The sequence below is a fragment of the Anas acuta genome, chromosome 1, assembly GCF_963932015.1.
Source record: "Anas acuta chromosome 1, bAnaAcu1.1, whole genome shotgun sequence".
NCBI classification, from domain to species: domain Eukaryota; kingdom Metazoa; phylum Chordata; class Aves; order Anseriformes; family Anatidae; genus Anas; species Anas acuta.
In genome coordinates this window covers 203,914,679-203,938,253 of record NC_088979.1, presented here as the reverse complement: position 1 = coordinate 203,938,253, position 23,575 = coordinate 203,914,679, and the positions used below count along the sequence as shown (strand labels likewise).

The window sequence follows — 23,575 nt, the reverse complement described above, 5'->3', positions numbered from 1 at the left end:
TGAGCAAACACACTCGGAGCAGTAAACGCGCTATCTGCCGGCGACAGTCTCCCCGAGTGTCGATAGTTGAGAGGGAGATATCCAAAGGATGCCTGTAATTAGCCCGAGCGTTTAATTTAATAAAACAAGTGACTAAAAACATAAGCGTGCCGTATTCTGAAAGCGTCGCGCGTAATTACAAATTAGCTTAATTCAGCGCAGGCACAGCCAAGTTGGTAATCGCCTAATAAATAACTTCCATTAGCTGCTCGCAGCCTCGCCGCCGGGGTCTGCCTCCGGGGGGTCCCGGGGGTGGCCGCCTGGGGGCCGTAGAGGCAGAATCTGCAGCTTTGCTTTTTATTTTTGTGCTGGGAGAGAGCTGGCGAGGGCAGCGGTTGCAGGTGGTTTCCGTGCGTCCCGTGGCTGCTCTGCGGGGCTCTGTTATTTCCCCATGGAGACTCCACCGTGGCTCCAAGCTGCCCGCTCCCCTCGCCCCCAGCGCTGCCCGGGCACCCCCTCGGAGCACACGTGTGCCCCAAGAGCTCAGCCCTCGCTAACCCAGATCCTGCTCACGCTGGAGCTCTGTGGCTGGGGCTCTCCATGTCCCCCTGCCACCATCCTGTGCTTCCCGGAGCAGCCTCTCCGGGCTGGGAGAGGGGCACTGGGGGGTGAGCAGCTTCCCCTCGGCTGGGCTGGGGCACGGTGCTTGCCCCGTGGCCACTGGACCCTCAGCGTGCCAAATGCGCTTGTGGGCTCGGGATAAATCCTGCAGTGATGCTGGCTCGTCCTGGTGCTGCACGGGCAGGATCCGTGATGTGCCTGCCTTTTGCCCCAGGACACCACGGTGCTGCCCGCAGGGTGCGTGGCTCTCGTGGGGTAGGGGAGGTGAGGGCGATGTCCCCCGCAGGATGCAGGACGAGGGGGAGCGAGGTCAGGGTCCCCGCGGAGCTGTGCGCGTGGTGGAAGGCGCAGCCTGCAGAGGCTGAAACCCTGCAGAAAATTCCACGTCCTGCTTCCCCCGCTGCCTCTGCGCCCTCCTGGGCTGGTGCCTCGTGGAGCAGGGGCTGTGTTCCTGTTTTTTTTTCCAGCGTGGGGTGAAATCCATCACCCTGTGTCCTGCCTAAACAGCTCCCACCTTTGGAGAGGAGCAAAGCTCACGGCTTAACATGGGGAGAGGAGCATGAACAGCCCCCGGGGGGCTCAGGGCTCCTGACCCGAGCAGGTGGCTGTCTGTCCGTGCCCGGTGTCCGTGTGTCAGAGCGATGGGGACATCACCCCAGCTGTGATTTCGGGCACTCAGTGTGCACCCCCCTGGGCTGGAAAGCAGAAAGCCCTGCGCCCTCAGAGGCTGCGGTGCGCGGGCAGGGGGCTCCCCCTGCTCTTCCCATCACAGTGTGGCCGAGGAGACCCCCATGATTGGGGGTAAAAGGTGTAAATCAGAGCCTTTCCCGAAGGGCTCAGCGAGTGCTTTCAGGCTTGATGGAGTTTGATGGTTGCTGGAGAGTTTTAAGGAGCGCGGAGACCCAGAGCCCTGGGGAGGGCGTCCCCGCGGCACCATAAACTGGGCGCTGAAGGGTTTTAGGGGAGAGGCAGAGGACGGTCACAGGGTGGGTTTTATGGGAGATGCCTGGACAGGTCGCTCGCTCTCCTGCCCTGCCTTTTTTTGGTCCCCAGGGACACCGGGCAGGGGACACGAGGGTGCAGATGGCTCGCTCCGGGGACGCATCAGCCTGGCGCTGAGCTGTGCCAGGAGCTGCGGCTCGACCCCCCCGTGTGCTGCAGGTGTGATACCCACGGCTCGGTGCCAGGGAGCCCTCTGGCCACCGCAGGGATGTCCGTCTGCCCACGTGCAGTTCTGGCACTGCTTCAGCTGCTGGACGCTTCCACAGCCTGGCTTTTGGGGAGGAGGAGGAGGAAAAATAGAAGGAAGAGGAGGGCGGCGTGGTCCTGTTCTGCTCATGCTCTCCCATGCCATGGAGAGGCACCAGGAATGCTCACAGTGGGAATTGCTGGGGGGGTGCTGGGGGCACCTTTCTGCACCCGCTGCAGGGCTGGGGGATCCCGAAGCAGAGCTGCTTCTCCTCGCCCTGCCGATGCGCTCTGACAGAATGCAAACCTCGTTAAAATGGTCGGCTTCCAATTACAGGGCTCCAGCAGGGAGTCCGTTTTGATAATGAAAGCGATTAAAACGGGGACCTCTCTCTTATTTTATTTTTTTTTTGCTGTAGATGTTCAGTTCAAAAGCAGCTCGGTTTGCTGCCTTTAATTGGACCCTGCTAATGAAGCTGGAGCCATTCCTGGGCCTGAAGTGCTCCAAAGCTCACCCGAAGGCTCGCCACCCACCTGGGTGCAGTGGGGACGATTCAGCCCTGGGGCGACCCCCCCCAATTCCTGCTGTGGCTGGTGCTGGGAGCCCTGTGGTGTGTGGGTTTGGGGGCTGCTGGTTTTGGGGGCTCCAGAGGCTGTGTGGGCAGTGCTCCCCCTGTTTTGTACCCGTGTTGTTTCATTCCTCTTCCAGAATTTGTGCACAGCTTCTGGGGCACCAGGGAGGAGCGTGGACACCCCCGGGGTGCCTGGCACGGAGAGGGGAGCAGCCGTGGGGCAGCTTTGGGATGGGGTTTCCAGGCTGCAGCTCCCACCTCGCTGCCTCCTGCTCTGTGAGCGATGCTCCAGGGCTCCCCGAGCCTCCTCCCTGCCCTCCTGCAGCCCGGGGGATAACGGGCACCCGGGGAGAAGCTTCTCCCTGACCCCCATTAGTTTAGAGGTGCCCTTTTGCCCTGAAGCCTTTGAGTAGGATGGAGCTGCCAGAATGGCTGCTTGCGGCTAATCCTCTTAGGGTTGTAACTCTGGCTGTTCTCGTTAACTGAAGGAATATCCACCGAGATGCTTTGATCTTCCCCTCACCTCTCTGAGACCAGCAGGAAAAAAGCCACAGCCGGGGCTGCCTCTGCTCGCCAGGCTCATCAGCAGCCGGCTGCTGCGCCAATTCTGCTCCGCGCAGCCCCCTGGGGTCACCGCTAGCTGCCGGCGGTGGTGGCACCCCAAAATGCTGGGGCTGGGGGACAGCCACCCCTCCGTGCCGACACCGTGGGACTCGTGGTGCTGCTCGAGGAGCCGAGCTGGTGCCAGCGCTTTTTAAATCCCATCCCATGGGGGCTCTTGGCGCGCGCTCTCTCCCTTATCACCGCTTCAAACCCTGCCTCTGCGGCTCCGCCGCGGCCACCCCGCGGTTCTCGTTCCTCTGAAGTGTTGCAGGGCACGTGCCGCCTTGGCACCGAGTGCCTGCTGCAAGGGAGCTGCTCCGCCAGCAATCCAGGCGCCGAGAGCACTTCTCCAGAAGAGCAGGCAGGGCTCGGCGCGAGGTGCTTGAGGAGCTGGAAGCGCCACTCGACGCCGCGCGCACAGGGACCGGCACCGCTTGGTGCAGGCAGGGGACACCCGAGCAAAGTGCTGGTTATTTCAGCAGGAACCCCTTGTCCTTGTGTCTCTGCAGGACTGCAGGCACCTCGGCACCGCGCTCCCGGAGCCGCTGCTGCTCCCGGTGCCATCCCTTGCCCGTGGCCGATGCGCTGGGGCAGCGGTGCCGGTGCTTGTGCTGCCCCCGCGTCCCCACGTGTGCTGTCAAACCCAGCGCACGCCTCCGCGTCCTTGCAGACAAAGCCTCGAGGCGGTGCAGGAAAAACCTCTCCCTCCCCAGAGGCTCGGCAGCAGCGTGCTTTTTTTTTTTCCTCGCTGGCTGCAGTCACCTCTTTACAGCCCCGTGGCCGAGCCCCGGTGTTGGACACGCTTGTACCGGCGGCGCCGTGTCCGCTGTCACCACCTCGCCGTCCCCGCTGATGGATGTGGTGTCGGCACGTCCCCGCCAGCCGAGCGTGCCGGGTTCAGCCGAGGCTGCGCGGGGGCGGGAGGGCTGTGGCCGCCGCCGTGCCGCGCTTCTCTCCCCACCTCCCAGCTCCTTGTGCAGGGCGCTGAGTGTGGGGGCACTCGAGGATTTTTTAACACCCCCCCCACGCTGCTGCCCCGGGGATTTCCCTGCCCGCAGGAGGGAGCCCTGCACCCCGGGGGGGGGTCACGTCATGCCCCCCTTGCAGGCGCACCGTGACGCACGCCGTGATGCTCTGGGGCGCACCGGGTGCCCGTGGCCGTGCTCCCCTGCACGAAGCTGAGCTGGCAGAGGATTCGGGCTTGGGATTTGTGGCTCTGTCATTAGCATGGGGTTCCCTTTGGTCGTGGAGGCACCAGGAGGGTACCCGAGTGCTTCAGGAAAAGAGAAATAGGTCGGAAATGTGGGCGCTGTGCCTGGGCACGGGGCGCAGAGTGCGGAGCTGTGGGGTTTGGTGAGGGGCCTGGTGAGTCGATTTGCCATACTAATTGCTGAACAAATAACAAGCTTCCCTAATTGCGCCGGCACGGGAGGGGAGACCTCCCCCTGCAGCTATCCTGCCCCGTGCCTCGGGAAGTGCTGCGTGTCCCAGCTCCGTGTGTTTTTCTTCCTTGATCTTTTTGGGTTGCGGGCACCCACCACGTCCCGTGTCCCACGCGGGGCAGGCAGCTCCGTGCCAGGACATCGCTGCTCAGGGGCGCAGGCACAAAGAAAGCTGCCTGGTTTGTGGCCATCCCAAAACAAGGATGGCGATGCTGCCTGCTCCGTGCTGGGTGGGTTTCCATCATCCTGGGCTGAGGGATTTGGGCACCGGGGTGCTGGGCACGGGGAGCCCCAAGCCCCGGAGGGCATCGAGGAGCCGCGGGCGCTTTGTGTTCAGCCGCCTCCTGTTGCAGGGCGCCATCCTTGGCGGCAGATACGGGCCGCTGCCTTCCTGAAAATAGCCTCTAATTGGCTGCTGTGCAGCGTAATGATTTTAATTTGACAAGAGGGCCGTAATTCACTTGCCCTGCTGCGTGTTTAGAGCCACACGTGAGTGGTTGGAGGTGGAGGGGCCGGGGGTGCCGTCCCCCTGCGCTCATGGCCCCGTGCAGAGGGCGCACATCCCCGGGGGAGCGCAGCTCGGACCCGCTTTCAGAGCACCCCATGCTTCATTTTAAACAAGAAGCTGTTTTTTTTTTTTCCTGGCTTCCCTGGCACAGATCTGCGGGCAGCAGCACGCTGCTATTGATCTCCAGTTTAAAATTCTCCTCTTCCAGGAGTGTGGGCGAGCAGCTGACCCCCCTCCCCTTCTCCAGAAACTCCAACGATGACGCTCGATGCATCGACTTGCTCAATAATAAAACGACTTCCTTGCCGCACACCTTTAATTAAATAAGGCTAATAAGCCTTTTTTTTTTTTTTTTTCCATTCCTGCATGCCTGATGCCTTTCCCCTGGCAGCCAGGAGAGCCAGGGCTGCCTGTTGGCGTGCGCTGTGCCACAGGATCGATCGCGGGGGTCTGGTGCTGCGGGGAGGGTGCCTGAGCCAGAAGTGCCGCTCGCCTGGAGCTGCGCTCTGACAGCTCTTCCCAAAATCTCTGCTTCCCCTCGCCTCCCGCAGCCTTTCCAGGGCTGGGCAGCTTTTCTGCAGACAGCACCTTGCACCCAGACCCCGAGATGTCACCACTCGGTGCCCGGCTTTGCGGGATCGGGGAGGACGTGGAAGCCCTCTCCGGGCAGCTCCCGGGCATGCTGCTGCGGTTCAAGCTCTTGGCTGGAAAAGTAGTTTAAAAAAAAGCAATATCTTTATATGTGGCCGTAATTGCTGGATGTTTGATGGTCGTAGAATTTAGTTAGCGTCCTTGCTTTTATATTGATTTTTAATGTTTATTTGCAAAACCTCAAACGTGTGTCCAAGTTCTTGAACGGCTTCCCAGAATGATCTACTGGGCCGCTTCCCCTCCGATATGAAATCCCATTTTTACAGGCCAGCAAAACGGTATTTAATGGTGGCTGACAGGGCGGCGTTTAAGGGCGATATGTATTGGCCACTTAAACGTTTCTATTATCCGACTCCCGGCACAGATCATTGCGTTTTAGTTGTTCTGGGAATTGCGGGAGGGGTTGCGTTTTTCATCAGCGTCACCAAGACGTGGCCGTGGGGGACACCCAGCCCCTCCTTGGCCAGCACGGTGCCGTGGGGGCTTCTGGCACGGCACGGCACGGCACGGCACGGCACGGTGTGGCTCCCAGTGGCTCCCAGTGCAGTGGTGGCTCCCAGTGTGCCAGTGGCTCCCAGTGCAGTGGTGGCTCCCAGTGTGCCAGTGGCTCGTGGTGCAGTGGTGGTTCCCAGTGCAGTGGTGGTTCCCAGTTCAGCAGCACATCCTGGCCCAGCGGTGGCTCCCAGCACATCACGGCAGGGCTTGGGGTGGGTGTCCTGGATTATCAGGGCCGGGTGTCCCGGCTGAGCGTGGCTGCAGCCCCGCGTGTCTCTCCAAGGTCACCGCTTTTTCTTTTCTTTTAAGGCAAACGGTTGCTTTTGTGCAATTCCGTGGAGAGCGGCGGCTGCGTTTGCAGAAGAGGCTTTTAAGCACTTGAGCTCTGCTTCCAGGGCCGGCTTTTCCCCACTCCTCATTAATGCAGCGGCGATGTTTTACCCAAGCCCTGGAAATCCTTGCTTAAGTGGCAAGTGGAGGAGCCCTCGGGGAGCTCTTGTTCCCCGCCGGCCACGCTCCGGGCGGGCTGGAGGGCGCAACCCCCGGGATCCCAAGCTGTCACCTCCCCACAAGCAGAGCTCAGGCGTTTTTGCTGGTGACTCCCGAGCCCTCCTCATGCGGAGGCTGTGGAGCTGGCATCAGGTCACTTCGTGGCTGATTTTAATCGGAGCTGGCGGGCCGAGCCCCCGCGGCACTGCGCTGTGGGCCAGGCGCTGCCGGGGCTGTGCCAGGCTTCGCTGCTCGCTCCCGACAGCCCCGTCCTCGCTCCTCCCCTTCCCAAACGCCCGTCTTGGACGGGATTAGGAACTTAACAGCCTGTGCCAGATAGACACTTAAACAAGCAATAAATTTGGAGTTCGTTAGTGAGGATTAATTGGTGTTTGCACAGGGCTTTGCCTGTGCAAAGCAGCAGATAGGAGCCAGAGCAGTGTTATTTGCTTTGAGGCTTCGCTGTGACCTTGCTGGAGTTCAGGAGCGGCCCGCGGTGCACGTCCTGCTGCTGGCAGCTTTCTGCATGGCTCTGCTGGCGTCCCTGTGCATCACGACCCCCACATCCCATCACGACCCACTGCCCACATCCCCTTTGCCATCCTATTCTGCAGAGGCGCGTGGATGGCAGCCGCCCGTGCGCAGAGCCAAACGTGCCCTGGGCCACCCAGGAGCCTCCAAGGTGGATGTCCTGGAGCTGCTTGGATGGAGCCAGGGAGCCGCTGGCTTTGCAGGGAGGAGAGGGTGGGTTTGGGTGTGTGGGGGCTTGGATCCGGCTCCTCCCCACCTCGGGGTTCCTGACTCCTTTCCACTTAGGGGAACGGAGAGCAGGGAGGTGACCCCTGGGGCATGCAGCGCTCCCAGGGCTCTCCTGAGCCCTGCAAAGCCACTGCCCCTGAGCAGCTGCCCTGGGATTTTGGCTGCACTGGTGGCTCTCTTGTGCCGTGCAGCAGGCATGTCCCACGAGATGCTTCAAGTCACCAGCTCCCAGAGAGGCACGGGGCGCCGCACGCCGCCGCAGCCGGCCCTTTATTCTGTGGGCAGCACACGGCTCCGTCTGGGCCACGGCTCCGCTTGAAAAAGAATCGATATTTGGCAGCAGGCAGCAATCAGTAAATGGAAGCTGGCTTTGCTTTGCGCCGCGTTTGTTAGGATGTAATTGGGAAGGGGTGGAGGGGGAGGTCGGCAGCAGCTCCTGCGCGCTCCTCACCGCCTGTGAGCGGCCGCGGCTGTGCGGGCGCACGGCTCCTCGCTGCCCCTCGCTGTCCCTGGGTGCCCCTTGGTGTCCCTGGGTGTCCCTTGGTGTCCCTGGGTGCCCCTTGGTGTCTCTCAGGACTGAGACAAGCCCTCGAGCTCTCCCGCTGTGCCGGGATGCGGGTGGGAGGCACGGCGGAGCAGCGTCCCTGCAGCATCCCCGTGCGGCTCCCCGTCCCCTGGAGCTGTGTCCCCGTCCCCACGCGGTGATTTTTCAGCAGGGCGATGGCTGCTGCTGCCTTCTGGGCTGTGAAATGAGGAATCAGTCAGCCCTGCTGCCCGGCGGGGAGCAGCCCGGCCCCGCTGCGAGGGGACGAGGTCGGCTTTGTGCTGCCGGGGATGCCCGGGGGCTGTTTGGAGAGGTGGGGGGGGGACACGGCGGCAGCTCCGCGCAGACCCCGCTGCGAGCGCCGTGGGATTCATCACGCGGCTCCACTCCAGCTCTGGCACGGGGCTGGGAATTTTTTCTGGCACCAGGCAAGTGGTGGAAACGCCTCCGTCCCCGGGGAGGGGAGCGGTGTGAATAACGCATCCTGCCGCTGCGTGCTGCGCTCGGGGCTCGGTGCCGGCGGTGCCAGCACTCCTCGTGGCAGGGGCCGTGCTCTCCGTGCAGGGTGCCTGATTTTTCCTCCTGCCAGCCTCTCCAGCAACGTGGCCTTACGATGCCCGTGCCCTCACCTGGCTTTGTACAGATGGGGGTGAGGAAAAAGCCCCCACTGTGCTGGAAAAGCTGCTGAGCGCACCAAAAGCCCCCCTGGGCCGTGGTGCAGCGTCCTACATCACGGGTCCGTGCCGGCCTCCCCCAAGCAGGCATCAGAGCTCCTTTTGGGAAGAAATCCTGTCTCTGCTGACCCCGTGCCCTGCGAGGTGCAGGTCCTGTCCTCGCTGCACCTGCAAAGGGGTTTTCAGCCTCTGCGTGGAGCAGGGGTGTCCTGCGGGATGGGTTTGGCACCGCTGCTGCTGTCTGTGGGATGCCCTCGCAGGATCCCACGTCTCCAGCAGCCGTGGCTGCGCTGAGCGGCACGGGGAGGGAGCAGGTCCAGCGAGCAGCCTGCGAGCGGTGCCTGGGAGATCATCAACTCTATCAAAGCCTCATTCATTACGGGAGAACGTGGAGCGAAATCGCCGCCGTGGCTTTGTTCGCCTGCTCCCTCTCCCATCTGATTCATTTCCTTCATTTCCTGCTGCTTCTGCCTTATCTCGGTCCTTTCCATTTTCTCCTCCCTTTGCTTCCCCTGGCTGGGCACCGAGGCTGCGCCGTGCTGGCTCTGCCCCGGGCTGCTGCGGGCACAGGACGGGGTCCCAGCGCCGCCGTCAGGATGGGTTTTTGCTATCCAGGCACCGAGGGGCAGAGGCAGGAGCAGCAGGCGTGGGGCAAGGGGCAGCAGAGCTGGGGGCCGATGGATTTGCAGCCTGACCGTGCTCCAGTGAGGGTCCATCGAGGGAGGGCAGCAGTTTGTAGCCCCCATGCCCTGCGGTGTGCACCCCCCAGCTCTGTGCCATGGCTGAGCTCTGGCTGTGCCACGAACAGAACCTGGGCACGGTGTCACCTGCGGGCACGGGGACAACTGGGGACAACTGCTGTATGGGTTTACCGGGGCCACCACGTAGCAGCACCCAGCTCCTCCCTTTGCCCTGCCTCATGGGTCCTCATCACGCTGCAGGGAGCTCTTCTTTTAAGGGATGAGACCCTGCCAAGAGCCGGTTGTGGGTTTCCATGCCCAGCAGGAGCCCACCCTGGGGTGCTGGCACTGGTGCTGGCTCCGGCTCCGTGCCGAGGGCCACCTGGCAGCGGCGCAGGCAGCAGTGGGGACATTTGGAGCCACCAGCTGGGGGCTGCTCTACTCCTGGCAGCGTGGCTGTGATCATCCTCGAGCTGGTGGCAGCCAACCCAGCCTCTGTGGTGCTGGTGTCGGGTCCAGGAGTCCTGTCGAGCCTCGGGACGGTGGTGCTGGGTGGGGAGCGGGTGCTGGGTGCTCCCCGGGCGCAGCAGCAGGGCTCGGTGGCACTGTGCAGGTGGGAGCAGCGCCTGCCTCCAGCACCAGGGTGCTGCTCCTCGCCTCGTGCTGCAATGCTGGGCGGTGGGCGACGTTCCCGGCACCAACATCCCTCGCTTTCAGCTGCTGCTGAATCTCTGCCTCGTCTCCAGTCCTCTCATCGCGCCCATCCGAGCGAGAGCAGCCCCCCAGAGGCTCTTCCTTTGGCTGCGGTGCAAACTTGGTGCTCAGCTCGGGGCTCCTCCACCTGCTGCAGCCGTGGGCAGCTCCTCGGGGCTGCACCAAACGCTGGCACGGCGCACGGTCCCCGCCAGCTCCCGTGGCAGTGTGAGTGGTGAGGAGTGGTGGTTTTGGGGTTTTTGCTGTAATTGCAAAACTTCTGGAGCAGGAGAGAGCACCCGCGAGTGCTGCAGCTCTCCTCCAAGCCTTCCAATGTTCCCACTGCTGCTGAAATCCCTGGGGAAAGCGCCGTAGACTCGGAGCCTCTGTCGTGGGTGTTGTGTTGAGCTGGCTGAGGTCTCAGGCTGAAGGCGCATTTCGGCAGTCCCCAAGGAGAGCCCCTTTTACATGAGGATCATGAAAATCAGTGGCACATTTTGTGCCTGCGAGCTCTCGCCGCGCCTGGAGCCTGTGCAGCAAAGCACAAAGTGTCCGAAATCACAGAGACGAGCAGTTTGTCCAAAATCAGAGTCGCAGAGCTCGTCCACAATCACAGACATGAGCAGGGAAGCTCCCGAGGGGGAGCTGCCACCGCGGCCCTCCGGAGATGGAGCCCAGCAGCACGTTGGCTTTTAAAGCGAGTTCTTTAAAAGAATGGTGGTGGCACAGCCTGGGGGGGACAAGCCCCTTAGGGCAGTGGGTCTGGGGGCACCGTATCTGGTCCAGGAGCTCATCAGTCCCCAGATCTGAGTTGTTGGGGACGCGCAGGGACGTCACCGTGCGCCCACCCTCGCCCTCTCCAGGTGCCCACCTTGGGTGCTCGCGGTGCTGGGGGCAGGAGGGACCCGCAGCCCTCGGGGAACTGCTGGCACCGCGGATTTTTCTGCCATGGGGCAGGTGTGGTGCAAGTCTGGGGGCTTGGAAATCCCAGGGTGAACCTAAAAACTGACCCAAAAGCAGCCGCGTGCCGTCCTTTGAGCCCCCTCCAGCAGGTTTTGGGTGCGTTGCACCTCCCTCACCCCTCCGCATCCCTTCCCTTGGCGTCTCATCCCGCAAGTGCTATTAATCACGGCCAGTAACGAGCTCCTCTAATGAGCAACTTTTGTGCAGGAACCTGCGTGAGCAGAGGCCGTGCACCCAGCTTGCCAGCTTTGTTAATTACCGAGCTCTCCTCGTTTCGTGTTCCCCTCTCCTAGGCAGGAGGAGGTGGCGAGCAGGGGAAGGGGCTGCGGCTGTGTGTGGCGTTTGGGGTGTGCTGGGTTTTGGGGTGCTCGAGGTGCCTGGATCAGGGCTGAGGGGCTTTTGGTAGCCCTGTGCTTGGCGTGCCCCACTCGGTCAGTGTGAGCCCCCCCCTGCTGTCTGCGCCCTCCCGAAGCACCCATGGGTGCTGGGGGTCTATTTGGGTAGGGGAGCGCACCGCGATGCTCCAGCTCCACGGGGGGATTTGGGGAGCTCCCCATGACCTCTGTGCCCCTTTCTGCCCCTCTTGCAGGACAAGAACAGGAAGCTGAGGCCCCTCTACGACATCCCCTACATGTTCGAGGCCCGGGAGTTCCTGCGCAAGAAGCTCATCGGGAAGAAGGTACGGAGAGGGGCTGGGGCCGGCGGCGAGGTCCTCACCCACCCTCGGTGCGGGTGGTCCTGGGGGGCCCCGGTTGGCCAGGGGGGGTCGGTGCCGTGGTTCTGGGGTCAGCAGGATCGGCTCCATGCAACAAATTGCCGGGGGCACCCAAAGCTGGAGCATCCTCATGCCTCAGCCCTGCTCCCTCCCTGGTGCCGTGGCGTGTTCTGGTTATCCAGGAGGGCTGCGTACCTGCAGGATTTCATCTTTTCCTTTGTTTCCCTGGCATATTTTTCGAGGCTGGTTTAGAGCAGTTCGGGGGAATGAAGAATATAATGTGCACTTAACTACTGAAGCACATGCTCAGGATGCAATTTTCAAACGCTCATAAAATGGTCAAATAAAATCAATTTCCTTCATAGCGAGGCTGCTCACTGCTGCTCATTGAGGACTATTTCCATGCCTAATTGCATCTTTCCATTTCAGAGCCCTGTTTATATATTAAAAAAAAAAAAAAAAAAAATAGCAGCTTGCGAGACTTTTATAATGGGAAGTCTGTCACTTGCCGTGCTCGAAAGCGGCTGCGAGGATGTTGCTGGGGCTTGTGAAGAGAGCTCAGGTCTCTGAAATGGAAACAGCCTCGTGCCAGCACCTGGAGCAGCAGCAGCAGCAGTGCTTGCACCTTCCTGCCCAACTGGGGGCTTTTGAGCCCCTGCAGGCAGCAGCCTCGTGCCCTCGGGGAGGAGCACGGCTGTGGGATGCCCCTGGATGAGGGGCAGGAGCCGTGGTTGCAGGTGGGCAGCTCGGGGGAGCACGAGCCCCCCATCCATGGGCTAAAAGCAGGGTGCTGCTGGGGAGGGGGCGGCTGCGCCCTGGCTGCCCCAGCACGACCCCTGTGCAGGCTGGTTGAAGGCACCGCGCACCCCTCGTTTGGGCACCTGTGGGTGCTCCGATGGCTGGGGGAGGCTCCAGCGTGCCCAGAGCCCGGGAGGAGCAGGGCTGGGTGCTTGCTGTGCAGGGCAAGGCGGCGGTGCTGGCTGCAGGGAGGTCGCAGAGCGCCGTGCCGGCACAGCCGAGCACCGTGCCAAGCTCCAGCCCCTTCCTGCTGCCGTGCCAGGCCGGTGCCGTGTCCCGGTTCAGCTGGGGTGGAAGAAGATTGTGTCCCTGGCAGCACCGGGTCAGGGCTCCCCCACCCTGCCCTGCTTGGCTGCTGCTCAGAGCCGTGGTTTTTCTCCCAAATTCGGCTTGCGAGCCACGTGCCGAAGGGCACGGCCGTGTCCTGGCAGTGCTGGGAAGGAGGAGAATGAGGAGGAGGAGGAGAAGAAGGAGGAGGAGGAGGAGGAGGAGGGTCCTGCCTTCCTCCCAGCCACCAGCACGGGGTTCCTCCGGGCGCCGTGCCCGCAGGGGTGGGCGCAGGATCGGTCCCAAGGGAGGCAGGCGGCGGCGCAGCCTCGCTCCTCCTGCTGCGCTTGGACGGCTTTCAGCAGCACAACGAGCGAGGCAGGAGAGCTGCCAAGTGCCAGCGGTTCCCGAAGAGGCTGGTCCAGAGCCAGTGACCCCCCGAAATAGCAGCAGAAAGCCGCTTGGCTGCGGGTGGGGGCAGGCTCCCCCGTAAAAAGCCCCCGATCACCTTGCGGCGCGGCGTTGCGGCAGCCCTGGGAGCCGGGCGCCCCGTTGCCTTTGATGTTGCCTGGTTTGCTTTAGAGATATTTCCTTTGTCAGCTCCACGTTTTTCACTTCAGATTAATTTGATTGAGGAAAGCGAGGAAAAAAAATCCTTTCCGTTAATGATCAAAACAGCCCCTCGAGGTTGGCGGTGCGTTCTGATCTGAAGTGACAGCCCCGCATGCGGTGGCGCGCCCTTGCCTTCTCGCGGCTGGCTGTCAGCAGCAATCTTTGCGGCAAAATTCCTCCTTGCCCACCCCCTTTTTTAATATACTTTTTAAACCCCACCCCGGCAGGGAATTAGCGATTTCGGAGAGCTGTCTCCTGCCGGGGAGATCAAACGGGGTGGGCTGGCGCCGCGCTGCGTGCGCTTGTGGCGGAGAGCCCAGGGAGCCCTGCCACCCCGAAGCCACGTGCGCATGGTCCTCACCCCCCAAACCCCCCAAGCACCCACCCCAGCTTGGCCCTGGGGGCTGAGCACACGCTGTGCCCCCCCGAACTCCCTGCCACCCCTCATGGGGCACGGGGATGGGGACGGGGACATGGGGATGGGGCTCTCCGTGCTCCGCCGTGGCAGGGAGCAGCCGCCCGCCCTCCTGGTGCCTGCTGTTCCCCTGGCCCGGCGTGGCAGCGTGACAAACCCTGGGCAGGATCGGTGCTGGCAGCAGCTCCAGAGGAGCGCGATCATCCCCTGCGAGGCTGATGAATTGGATATTAGGAATAATTAGGCCAGGAGGAGCTTTCGGGCTGGCTGCCGGTGCTTCACCAGCCGCCGCCTCAGCCGCGAGCAGTGAGGCGCAGGGCTTGGCCCCGGGCTGCCTGCGGGACAGGGGACAGGGGTTTGTCCCCCCTGTGGGTGCTGTCCCTGCACTCTGGGGACCCTCCTGGTGGCTGCTGCCCCTGCACGGCCCTGGGGACCCTCCCCGCCGGCCCTGGGGACCCTCCCCAGTGGTGCCGTCCTTGCGCAGCGGTGACCTTGCCTCCTGGGTGCTGTCCCTGCGCGGTGGCAGGTCCGGAGGGTGGCTGTGACACTAGAGGGAGCTGCGCTGTAGGAATTGCAGAGCCAGGTGTCCCCTGTCCCCCCTCCACCCCATCCCACCCCAACGTACCCCATCCCACAGCGAGTAGCACCCTGGTCACCCAGACCCCCCACCGGGTGACCGCTCACAGCCGCTGTCACCGTCCCCTGCTCTCCGTCCCGCAGCGCGGTCCCTGCGCACCCCCACGAGGTTCCCTTCCCTGCCCGCACATTTTGGGGCTGGGGAGGAATTGGTGCAGGGCCAGGGCTGCCTGGAGCCACTGGAATCAGGCAGGGCTTCGCTCCTGGGTGGCTTCAGGCAGCCTGCAGGGTCCCCTCTCTGTCCCAGAGCTGGGGACAGGCTGCTGTTAGCCAAACCCGAGGGGACACCCGTGCCTCTGGGACCCCTTCCCGGCAGAGTGGGTGTCTGTGGCCAACCTTTGCCTGTCCCCCTCCCTGTATCTGCTTCTGTTCGTGGTCTGACATCCTCCTCCTCTCCCTCCTCTTCCTCCTGCCGGGTGGGAGCAGCAGCAGCATCCCCAGCCTCACCGGGTCCTGCTGCCGCCGCTCTGATCCCAGCTGGCGAGGGCGGCCGTGCCAGATCCTTCCCACTTGCCCTGCTGGCCCCACAGCCCCCATCCATCTCCCTCAGCCCCCAGTAGATCCCATGGCTCGGCCGGTGCTACTCATTTCACCCCCAGTTCACCCCCAGAGCTGGGCACCAGCAGCTCCCCATTCCTTTGTGCCTTGCGCTTCCCCACGGGGACAGGCAGCGGCCACCCGGCTCCGGGGACCCCAAGGTTTGCTCGAGCACCTGAAGGTAGAGGGGGGTGACAGCAACCCCCCCCGCATCCCCCTGCACCCTCAGCCTTGGAGTGGGGAAGGTGCAGCGATGGGAAGGCAGCAGGGGCTGGTTTTGGGGTCGGAAGCCCCAAAGCCACCAGTGTGGGGTGCTGGGACCCCTCGGTGGCCGGGGGACGCAGCCGCAGGTGCCTGGCCGTGCCACAGAGCCTGTCCCCAGAGCGGGGACAGCCCTGCCGGCCCCCCCGCGCCGTGCTGCCAGGCAGGGGGGACCCCGCAGAGGGTGTTTCCCAAACCCTGTTCCATCAGTGGGCTTTGGCACGCTGGTGGGAAGCAAATTAATGCCTCGCTGTTTGACGCCGCTGGGATTATTCCTGGCAGCGCCGAGCGCGGGCAGCGTGGTGGCTCCGCCGTGCTTCCCCTCTCCTCCCCGGGCTGTGGGGGCATTGTGGGGGCATCTCCACGTCCGAGCAGGTGAAATGGGCTGGGGCTGAGCGCCTCGGTGCCCCTCTGCTGCTTCCTGCTCCTCCACCGTGTCCAGCCCCCGGCTCCTTGGGGTGCCCCCTTCTCCCCAGCAGCGACGCGTTGCAGCGGTGCCTGCCTCGGGCTCTGGGTGGGCAAAAGGGAACCCAGAGCAGCGCCTGGGCTGTGCCGTGGCTGATTTGGGGGCTGTGTGTGCGCATTTGGGGCGAGCAGGGGCTTGGGGACCCCTTTGGGATCCTGGGGATGACTGCGGGTCCAGCCGGCACAGCCGGCTGCGGGGCTGCGCACACAGGGGTGCGGAGAGGCTTTGCTCCTGGAGCCCCTTTCCCACCTTTTCTCCTGGAGCCCCTTTCCCACCTTTGCTCCTGGAGCCCCCTTTCCCATCACCTTTTTGGCCCTGTGGCACCTCGTTCCCCGGCTGCTGGAGCCCAGCATCGCCCTCCAGCCGCCGCATCCCCCCGCGGCGCTGCGTCCCCGTGCCGTGGCACGGCGCTGCCGGCCCTGCAGAAGCGCAGGGGCAGAGCAATAGCTTTTCCCCGGGCCCCTGCAGTAAAAATAAAACCGCGGCAATAGCTTCCAGAAATAATTCCCCCCCTCCCTGCGAAGAAAGCACTGGAGGGAGGGAGAAGGCGAAGAAATATTGCCGTGGCCGCGGCCGCTTCCTGCGCTCTGAGCCTGTTTGCTTTGCGTTTCGGGGAGCACTTATCACGTTAGGAGCGGAGCAGGGCTGCTGGTAACCACATTTGAATTCCCAGGGCCCGGGCGGGCGGGGAGTGGGGGGGGGGTTGGAGAGGAGAGAGGAGAGAGCGAATCTCATCTATTTTCTCTCCCTCCCTTTCATCAGAGCAGCAGGAAGTTTTGGAAAGCGCCGCTGGTCATGGCGCATCGCTTCCCTAACAGACCTCTTTCGCTCTCGCTGTGCTCGGCTTGGCCTGATCCCAAACCTTGCCTGGGCAGAGAGACGGCGCTCGGGGGCCTGGGGGGACGCGGCCGCGTCCCCCCAGGCCCCCGAGCGCCGTCTCTCTGCCCGTCCTGATGCTCAGCATCACCGCATCCCCGTGCCCTCTCCAAAAGGGGACGCCGCTCGCCGCTCCATCACCCCACCGGGGGACACCGGCACTGAGCTCCCCGAGTGACCCGGCTCGGTGGAATTTGCCCCGTGGGTTGAGATAAATCAGCTGCCACGGCCGGCGGGCGTTTGGCTGCTGTGCCACGATATGGATTTGGCTCGGAGCTGGCTCTCTCTCCGGGGAATAAATCCGTGTCAGCGAGCGGGGGCAGGCTCCCCGCGCGCCGAGTGCTGCCCAGCGATCGATCGCAGCGCCGGGCGCGCACCCCGTTAAGCAGCTTGTGTTAATTACGCCGCCACACAGGCAATTGGATAGAGTCTGAATGAGCGCTCTTGGCCTTTTCCTCTAATTAGCTCGGGGGGATTAATCATGTGGACAGGGGGGAGAGATGGCACGAGATAACTCGGTGACAAATACGCCCTGAGCGAGGGAGCGATTCAGTCCCGCACTACGGAGGGGAGCAGAGGGGTGGCTCTCCACGGGGTGCCCAGCACCCTTGGGTGCCCAAAATGCTGCAGCCACGGGGATGTGGGACTCTGCAGTGCGCCAGGGCTCCGGGCATCCCCACTGGGGACCACATAAAGCGGGTGCGCGCCCAGAGCCCTGGCATCTCGGGCATCTTTCTGCCCGGGTAAAGGTGGCGCGAGGGTGGCCTCCCCTCGCCCTCCCGCCACGTGCCTGTGCCTGGTTATCTGCAAAGCCCCAGATTATTTTTAATGCCTCAGGATTTGTTAGCGATGCGGCTCAGGGCTGGAGCCTCATCAAAAGGCAAGGCTGACAGTGAGCTGATTAAACTCTTCTCCGCCGCGGCAGCCCGTGAGCCGGGGCTGGAGACCCCAGCGTACCTGGAAAGCAGCGGCTGCGGGTTTCCCTGCAGGTTTTCCAGGCATCCTCCTTCTGCTTGGGGTCAGAGGCACCCGGCTGCTCCCGGGGTGCTCCTTTGGGGCTTACCACGAGCAGCACTTTGTGCACAAGCGTGCCAGCGTCCTGCAGACAGACCTGGAGCTGGGCTCACCGCTGGGAACAACAGAATGGGGTTGGGAGGGGAAAACGTTTCCTCCTGGGCACGTTGTGCCATGCGAGCCACCAGGCACAACCCCGTGCCAATAACTGTGCCAGGGTGTGGGCACCAGCTCCGGAGCCTGCCGGCGGTGCGGCACCATCGCTGCTGCTTCCGAGCACGTGGAGCTGGGGGGGTTCTGCTGTTCAAAGCCTTCTGGAGAGCTGGCTGCTCCCCAGTGCCCAACTGGGGAGGAATCTTCTCCCTCCTGTGTTTTACTTGGAATAAACACTGTGTGCAGATGCAGATGAGCAGGGGGAGAAGGCTGGCGGAGTGCTGAGTGCCTGGTGCTGCAGCGGCTCCGTGATAACAGGGGCAGGCGAAGAGAGCCAGCGCGGGGCCGCGCGTGCTCCCGGCGGCGCGGTGACCAGAAATTTGGGGCCATTTCCTCTCTCTGCCTCCCTTTTCTTCCTTCAGACGCTTCCTCAAATGGCTCTGCCGGGCACTTCCATTTGCAGGCTGCAGCCCTGGTTTTTCCCAGCTCGGGCGGGCGCTGCCGTAGCAAGGTCAGTTGTGTCCCGGGGCTGCCGGCGCCGCTCGGCTCAGCTCGGCTGCTTGGAGCTGCAACCCGGGCAGGAGGGAGCACAAAAACCCCTCGGCAAAGCCCCCGAGCTGCTGCAGGCTGCTTTTGGCAACGGCTGCGCTTCTGCAGGCTGGGGGGGGGCTCTGTGGTGTGGGGCTTGGGGCTTTCCCCAAATGAAATCTGGGCGCAGTGGGCTCTGCGCACGCCTTCGTGATGGGAGGATCCCACGCGGAGAGGTGGAGGGGGCTGGCGAGGAGCTTTGGGAAGCTGGAAGAGCTGGAGCAGGGCTGCAGACCTTGCCTGTGTGCTGGGGCACATCCGACCTGCTGCCCAGCCCCGTTTTTTTCTTTCCTCCCTTACTCCACCAGCAGCACGTGCTGGTACCCAGCTGCTCCAGGACCTGGCCCTTGGCACATCCGCGGCGTGCCGGTGCCTCTCCGTGGCATCCGTGCTGCTGCTTTCCCCAAAAACGCAGCCTCCTGGGGCAGCCCCGCTCTGTGGGATGCTGCGAGGCTGTGATGGCCCCAATCCCAGTGCCAGGGCAGGTGCCAGGAGCAGGCAGAGGGCACCAGGTCCCCCCCCACAGATGTCCCCCTGTCCCCAAACTGCAGTGACCGAGGGGCAGGGACCCACGCGAGCTGCCTTGGAGCAGCCCAGCAGCTGCAGAGCACTGAAAAGGAAAAGCCAAATGGGGAAAATCGGTGCCCGAGCTCCCCAAAGTGGCACCTCCTGGTGCTGGGAAGGGTGGCACAGGGACAGGGCTGTGCGCATGGCTGCGGTGGCGGTGCCCACGTTTGGAGGGGCAGGGTGGGCTCCGTGCCGTGTTGGTGACATCCCCAGGGGGACCCCATGCCCAAGGGGATCAGTTTGGTCCCAAATCATGGGGACAGGACCTCAGGGGTCCCACGTGTGGGCATTTGGGGCACAGCAGGGGATGCACATGGCAGGGGTGGGCCCAAAACGCCCGCACATCACAGGGACCCCGTGCTGGGTCCCACGTGGCAGTGGTGGCATGCAGGCGACACGGTGCTTGGCACCCTGGGCACCTCTGCTCCTCCTGCTCTGGGTTTAAGCCCCCCCTGGACACCCTCCCACACAAGTTGGTGGCGAGTTTTAGGGCTGGGGTCAGCTCAGCCACCCTCTCCCCTCACTGTGGTGCCGGGATGGGCGGGGGTCTCGCCATCGGGGTGGCCGCAGCCCCCGGTGGTGGCAGGGGACAGGGGTGGGTGACATTGAGCCGCGCCGCGTGGTCTCTGTAGTGCCGTTCTTCCCGGGGCTGGATCTCCTCCAGGGAGGAGAGCTGCCGGAGTGATTTAATTCACACTGACTGCAGCTGACCTTGGAAACCCGCCGATAGACCGCCGCCATCGACACCGGCTCCGGGGGGGGGACACGAGCTTGGTGGGGCCCCGCGGGCACGGGGGGGGAACCGAGCAGAGCCAGACACCGTGCTGATGGGCGCAGCATCGCCCTGCTGACGGGACAAGAATTGCTGTGCTGATGGGCCAAACGTCACCGTGCTGATGGGCCAAGCATTGCCGTGCCAAAGGTCTGAGCCTCGCCGTGCCAATGGTCTGGACTGAGCATCCCACATCCCACCCCAGCTGGGTCTGGGGGTGCAGGAGGTGCCCTGCTGCATCTGGGGGTGCAGGAGGTGCCCAGCTGGGTCTGGGGGTGCAGGAGGTGCCCAGCTGGGTCTGGGGTGCAGGAGGTGCCCAGCTGGGTCTGGGGTGCAGGATGCAACCAGCTGGGTCTGGGGGTGCAGGAGGTGTCCGGTTTGGGGTTTGCAGGTACACACAGGAGATGCCCAGCCAGATCTGGGGGTGCAGGAGGTGCCTGGTTTGGGGTTTACAGGTACAGGAGATGCCCAGCTGGGTCTGGGGGTGCAGGAGGAGCCTGGTTTGGGGTTTGCAGGTATACACAGGAGATGCCCAGCCAGATCTGGGGGTGCAGGAGGTGCCCAGCTGGGTCTGGGGTGCAGGATGCAACCAGATGGGTCTGGGGGTGCAAAAAGTGCCCAGTTTGGGGTTTGCAGGTACACACAGGAGATGCCCAGCCAGATCTGGGGGTGCAGGAGATGCCCAGCTGGGTCTGGGGGTGCAGGAGATGCCCAGCTGGGTCTGGGGGTGCAGGAGGTGTCCGGTTTGGGGTTTGCAGGTACACACAGGAGATGCCCAGCCAGATCTGGGGGTGCAGGAGGTGCCCAGCTGGGTCTGGGGGTGCAGGATGCAACCAGCTGGGTCTGGGGTGCAGGAGCAGCCTGGTTTGGGGTTTGCAGGTGCACACAGGAGATGCCCAGCTGGGTCTGGGGGTGCAGGAGGTGCCCAGCTGGGTCTGGGGTGCAGGATGCAACCAGATGGGTCTGGGGGTGCAGGAGGTGCCCGGTTTGGGGTTTACAGGTACACACAGGAGATGCCCAGCCAGATCTGGGGGTGCAGGAGGTGCCCAGCTGGGTCTGGGGGTGCAGGAGGAGCCCAGTTTGGGGTTTGCAGGTACATACAAGAGATGCCCAGCTGGGTCTGGGGTGCAGGAGGTGCCCAGCTGGGTCTGGGGGTGCAGGAGGTGCCCAGCTGGGTCTGGGGTGCAGGATGCAACCAGATGGGTCTGGGGTGCAGGAGGTGCCCAGTTTGGGGTTTGCAGGTACACACAGGAGATGCCCAGCCAGATCTAGGGGTGCAGGAGGTGCCCAGCTGGGTCTGGGGGTGCAGGAGGAGCCCGGATTGGGGCTTGCAGGTACACACAGGAGATGCCCAGCTGGGTCTGGGGGTGCAGGAGGAGCCTGGTTTGGGGTTTGCAGGTATACACAGGAGATGCCCAGCCAGATCTGGGGGTGCAGGAGGTGCCCAGCTGGGTCTGGGGGTGCAGGATGCAACCAGATGGGTCTGGGGGTGCAGGAGGTGCCCAGTTTGGGGTTTGCAGGTACACATAGGAGATGTCCAGCCAGATCTGGGGGTGCAGGAGGTGCCCAGCTGGGTCTGGGGGTGCAGGAGGTGCCCAGTTTGGGGTTTGCAGGTACACCCAGGAGATGCCCAGCCGGGTCTGGGGTGCAGGAGGTGCCCAGCTGGGTCTGGGGGTGCAGGAGGAGCCCCAGCCCGCTGCAGCACCCTGCCTGCAGCTGCAGCTTGCACAGCAGCATCGTGCTGTCCCTGGTGTGAGGCTTTGCCCTGCCCCGTGCCAGCATCAAGCCCTTTCCTCCTGCAGCCCCAGCTGGAAGCTGCTGCCAGTGGGTGCCATGGGGTGGCACGGAGGCTGGCACAGCAGGGACTGCCCCGTCCTTGCTGGGGACACGAGGGGGGACAGGAGCTGGATGGGGAAGCAGCAGAGATGCAGCAGCACCCAGGGCTTGGCCATGAAACAGCTTTGAGCTGGGGCTGGGGGTGTCAGGGTGGCACAAGCTCGGTGCTTCTGGCCATTGTCCCCACGGCATCGCAAGGAGAAGCGTCCCTGTAGCAGCTCTGCTCGGGGCTGCAGGCAGGCAGGAGCCAGGTGCTAATTACCTGACAATTTTAATTCCTGGTTGGCAGCCAGCTCCAGCTGCTGGCACGCTGCTGCTGCTGCTGCTGCTGCTGCTCCTGGTGCTTGCTCCGGGCAGAGTTGGTGCTGCAGCATCAGCCCAGCAAGGTGCAGGTCCCCATTGCACGCCACAGCCCCGGGGCCTCGCGTGTGCCCTTGTGCTGTGGTTGTGCTGGGGGGCACTGGGGGGGTCAGTGGGACAGGGGCAGGTCCGAGCCCCTTCGTGCTGGACGCGTAGGAAGCTCGTGGCGAGCTTGTTGTTGCTCCGGGGGAGGGAGGTTTGCCTTTTGCAACTTGTCAGCTGCAGCTGTGCTGGCATCACGCAGGCGGGGCACGTGCCAGCTTTGTCACCGCGCTGAGCCTCGGCTGTGCAGGGGACACGGCGCAGTGCGACGCTTTGCAACGCAACAGGACGCACTGTGCAACACGGTGCAGTGCACAGCACCATGCAATGTAGCACAGCACCATGCAATGCAGCAGTGCAGCGCAATGCTGCATGGTGCGACGCAATGCAGCACAACACAATGCAACATGGCGCAGTGCAGGATGATGCTGCATGATGCAACGCAGCACAGTGCAATGCGACACAGCACCATGCAATGCATCGTAATGCGGTGTGATGCTGCACAATGCAACACGACGCAGCACAGCACAGCGCAATGCAATGAAATGCCGTGCAACACAGCGCGATGCAACGCAGCACCGTGCAGCGCATCACGATGCAGTGTGCTGCTGCACAATGCAGCACAGCACAGCGCAATGCAATAAAATGCCATGCAACCCAGCACAATGCAACACAGCACCGTGCAACGCATCACAATGCAATGCATCACAATGCAGTGTGCTGCTGCACAATGCGACACAGCGCAGCACAGCACAACACAATGCAATGCAATGCTGTGCAGCACAGCACAATGTAACGCAATGCGATACAACACAATGCAATGCAGCACAGCGCAATGCAGCACCACGCAATGCAACACAGCACCATGTAACACAGCACAACACAGCACAACACAGCACAACGCGACGTGATGCAGCACAATGCAGTGCAGCACAGCGCAACACAACAGCACAATGCAGTGCTTTGCAATGCAACACAACACAATGCACCAACATGCAATGCAACGCAGCACTTTGCAATGCAGCGTGATGCAACACAACAAAGCACCACAAAATGCAGCATGGCATGGTGCAGTGCTTTGCAATGCAGCACACACAATGCAGCGTGTGGGTGCTGCAGGCTGAGCTGTGATGCCCAGCCCGACCCCTGCCTGCTCTGCCCCTGCCCTGATGATGCAGGGTCCTAACGATGCAGGGTCCTAACGATGCAGGGTCCTAACGATGCAGGGTCCTGATGATGCAGGATCCTAACGATGCGGGGTCCATGCCCAGTGGGGGCTGCCCCGCAGAGCCACTCCTGCCCCGGCCAGACGCTTTACCCAGCTCCAGCCGAGGAGTTTCCTAAACGAGCTGCGCCTCGCCGCCCTGCCCGGTGCCATTTAAAAGAGCCCTGTAGTAGTTTGAATTCCCTAACCTGCCTTTTGGAGTAATTGTTGTCTTTTTTCCTCGTACAGTTGTTATGACAATAGTTTCACGGGGAGGAATTCCTTTAACCTCTACCCTTAATTGGCTCTTCCCTGACAGAGCTCCCTCTTTTGTTGCTGCTAAAACATGATTAGATCTGCTGCTCCAGTGAGTGATCTGATGGCAGGAAATTTTGACTCAGTCCTACCTTTTTGCATTTCTCTGCTCATTTAAAAAGCCAGGCTTGTAAGGAGCCGACAGTTTGAAAGGGTTTCGGCGACGCTTTCTTGTAGCGCCGCGCTCGACGCCTGTCTGTCTCGGGCTGACGGCACGGAGTGGAAAAAAAAAACCACGGGGAAAGCTCAGGATGTGAGGGTGTCCCCTGGGGGGCAGCAG

General features: G+C 62.9%; 1 protein-coding gene across 1 annotated transcript in view; it reads left to right on the top strand.

Annotated features, from left to right (window-relative positions):
- The window catches only part of SND1 (staphylococcal nuclease and tudor domain containing 1), a 100,039-nt gene that overhangs the window by 28,976 nt on the left and 47,488 nt on the right, over positions 1–23,575 (top strand). The window contains 1 exon segment of the mRNA XM_068670200.1: positions 11,451–11,540. Within this exon segment, the coding sequence (XP_068526301.1) occupies positions 11,451–11,540 (90 nt within the window).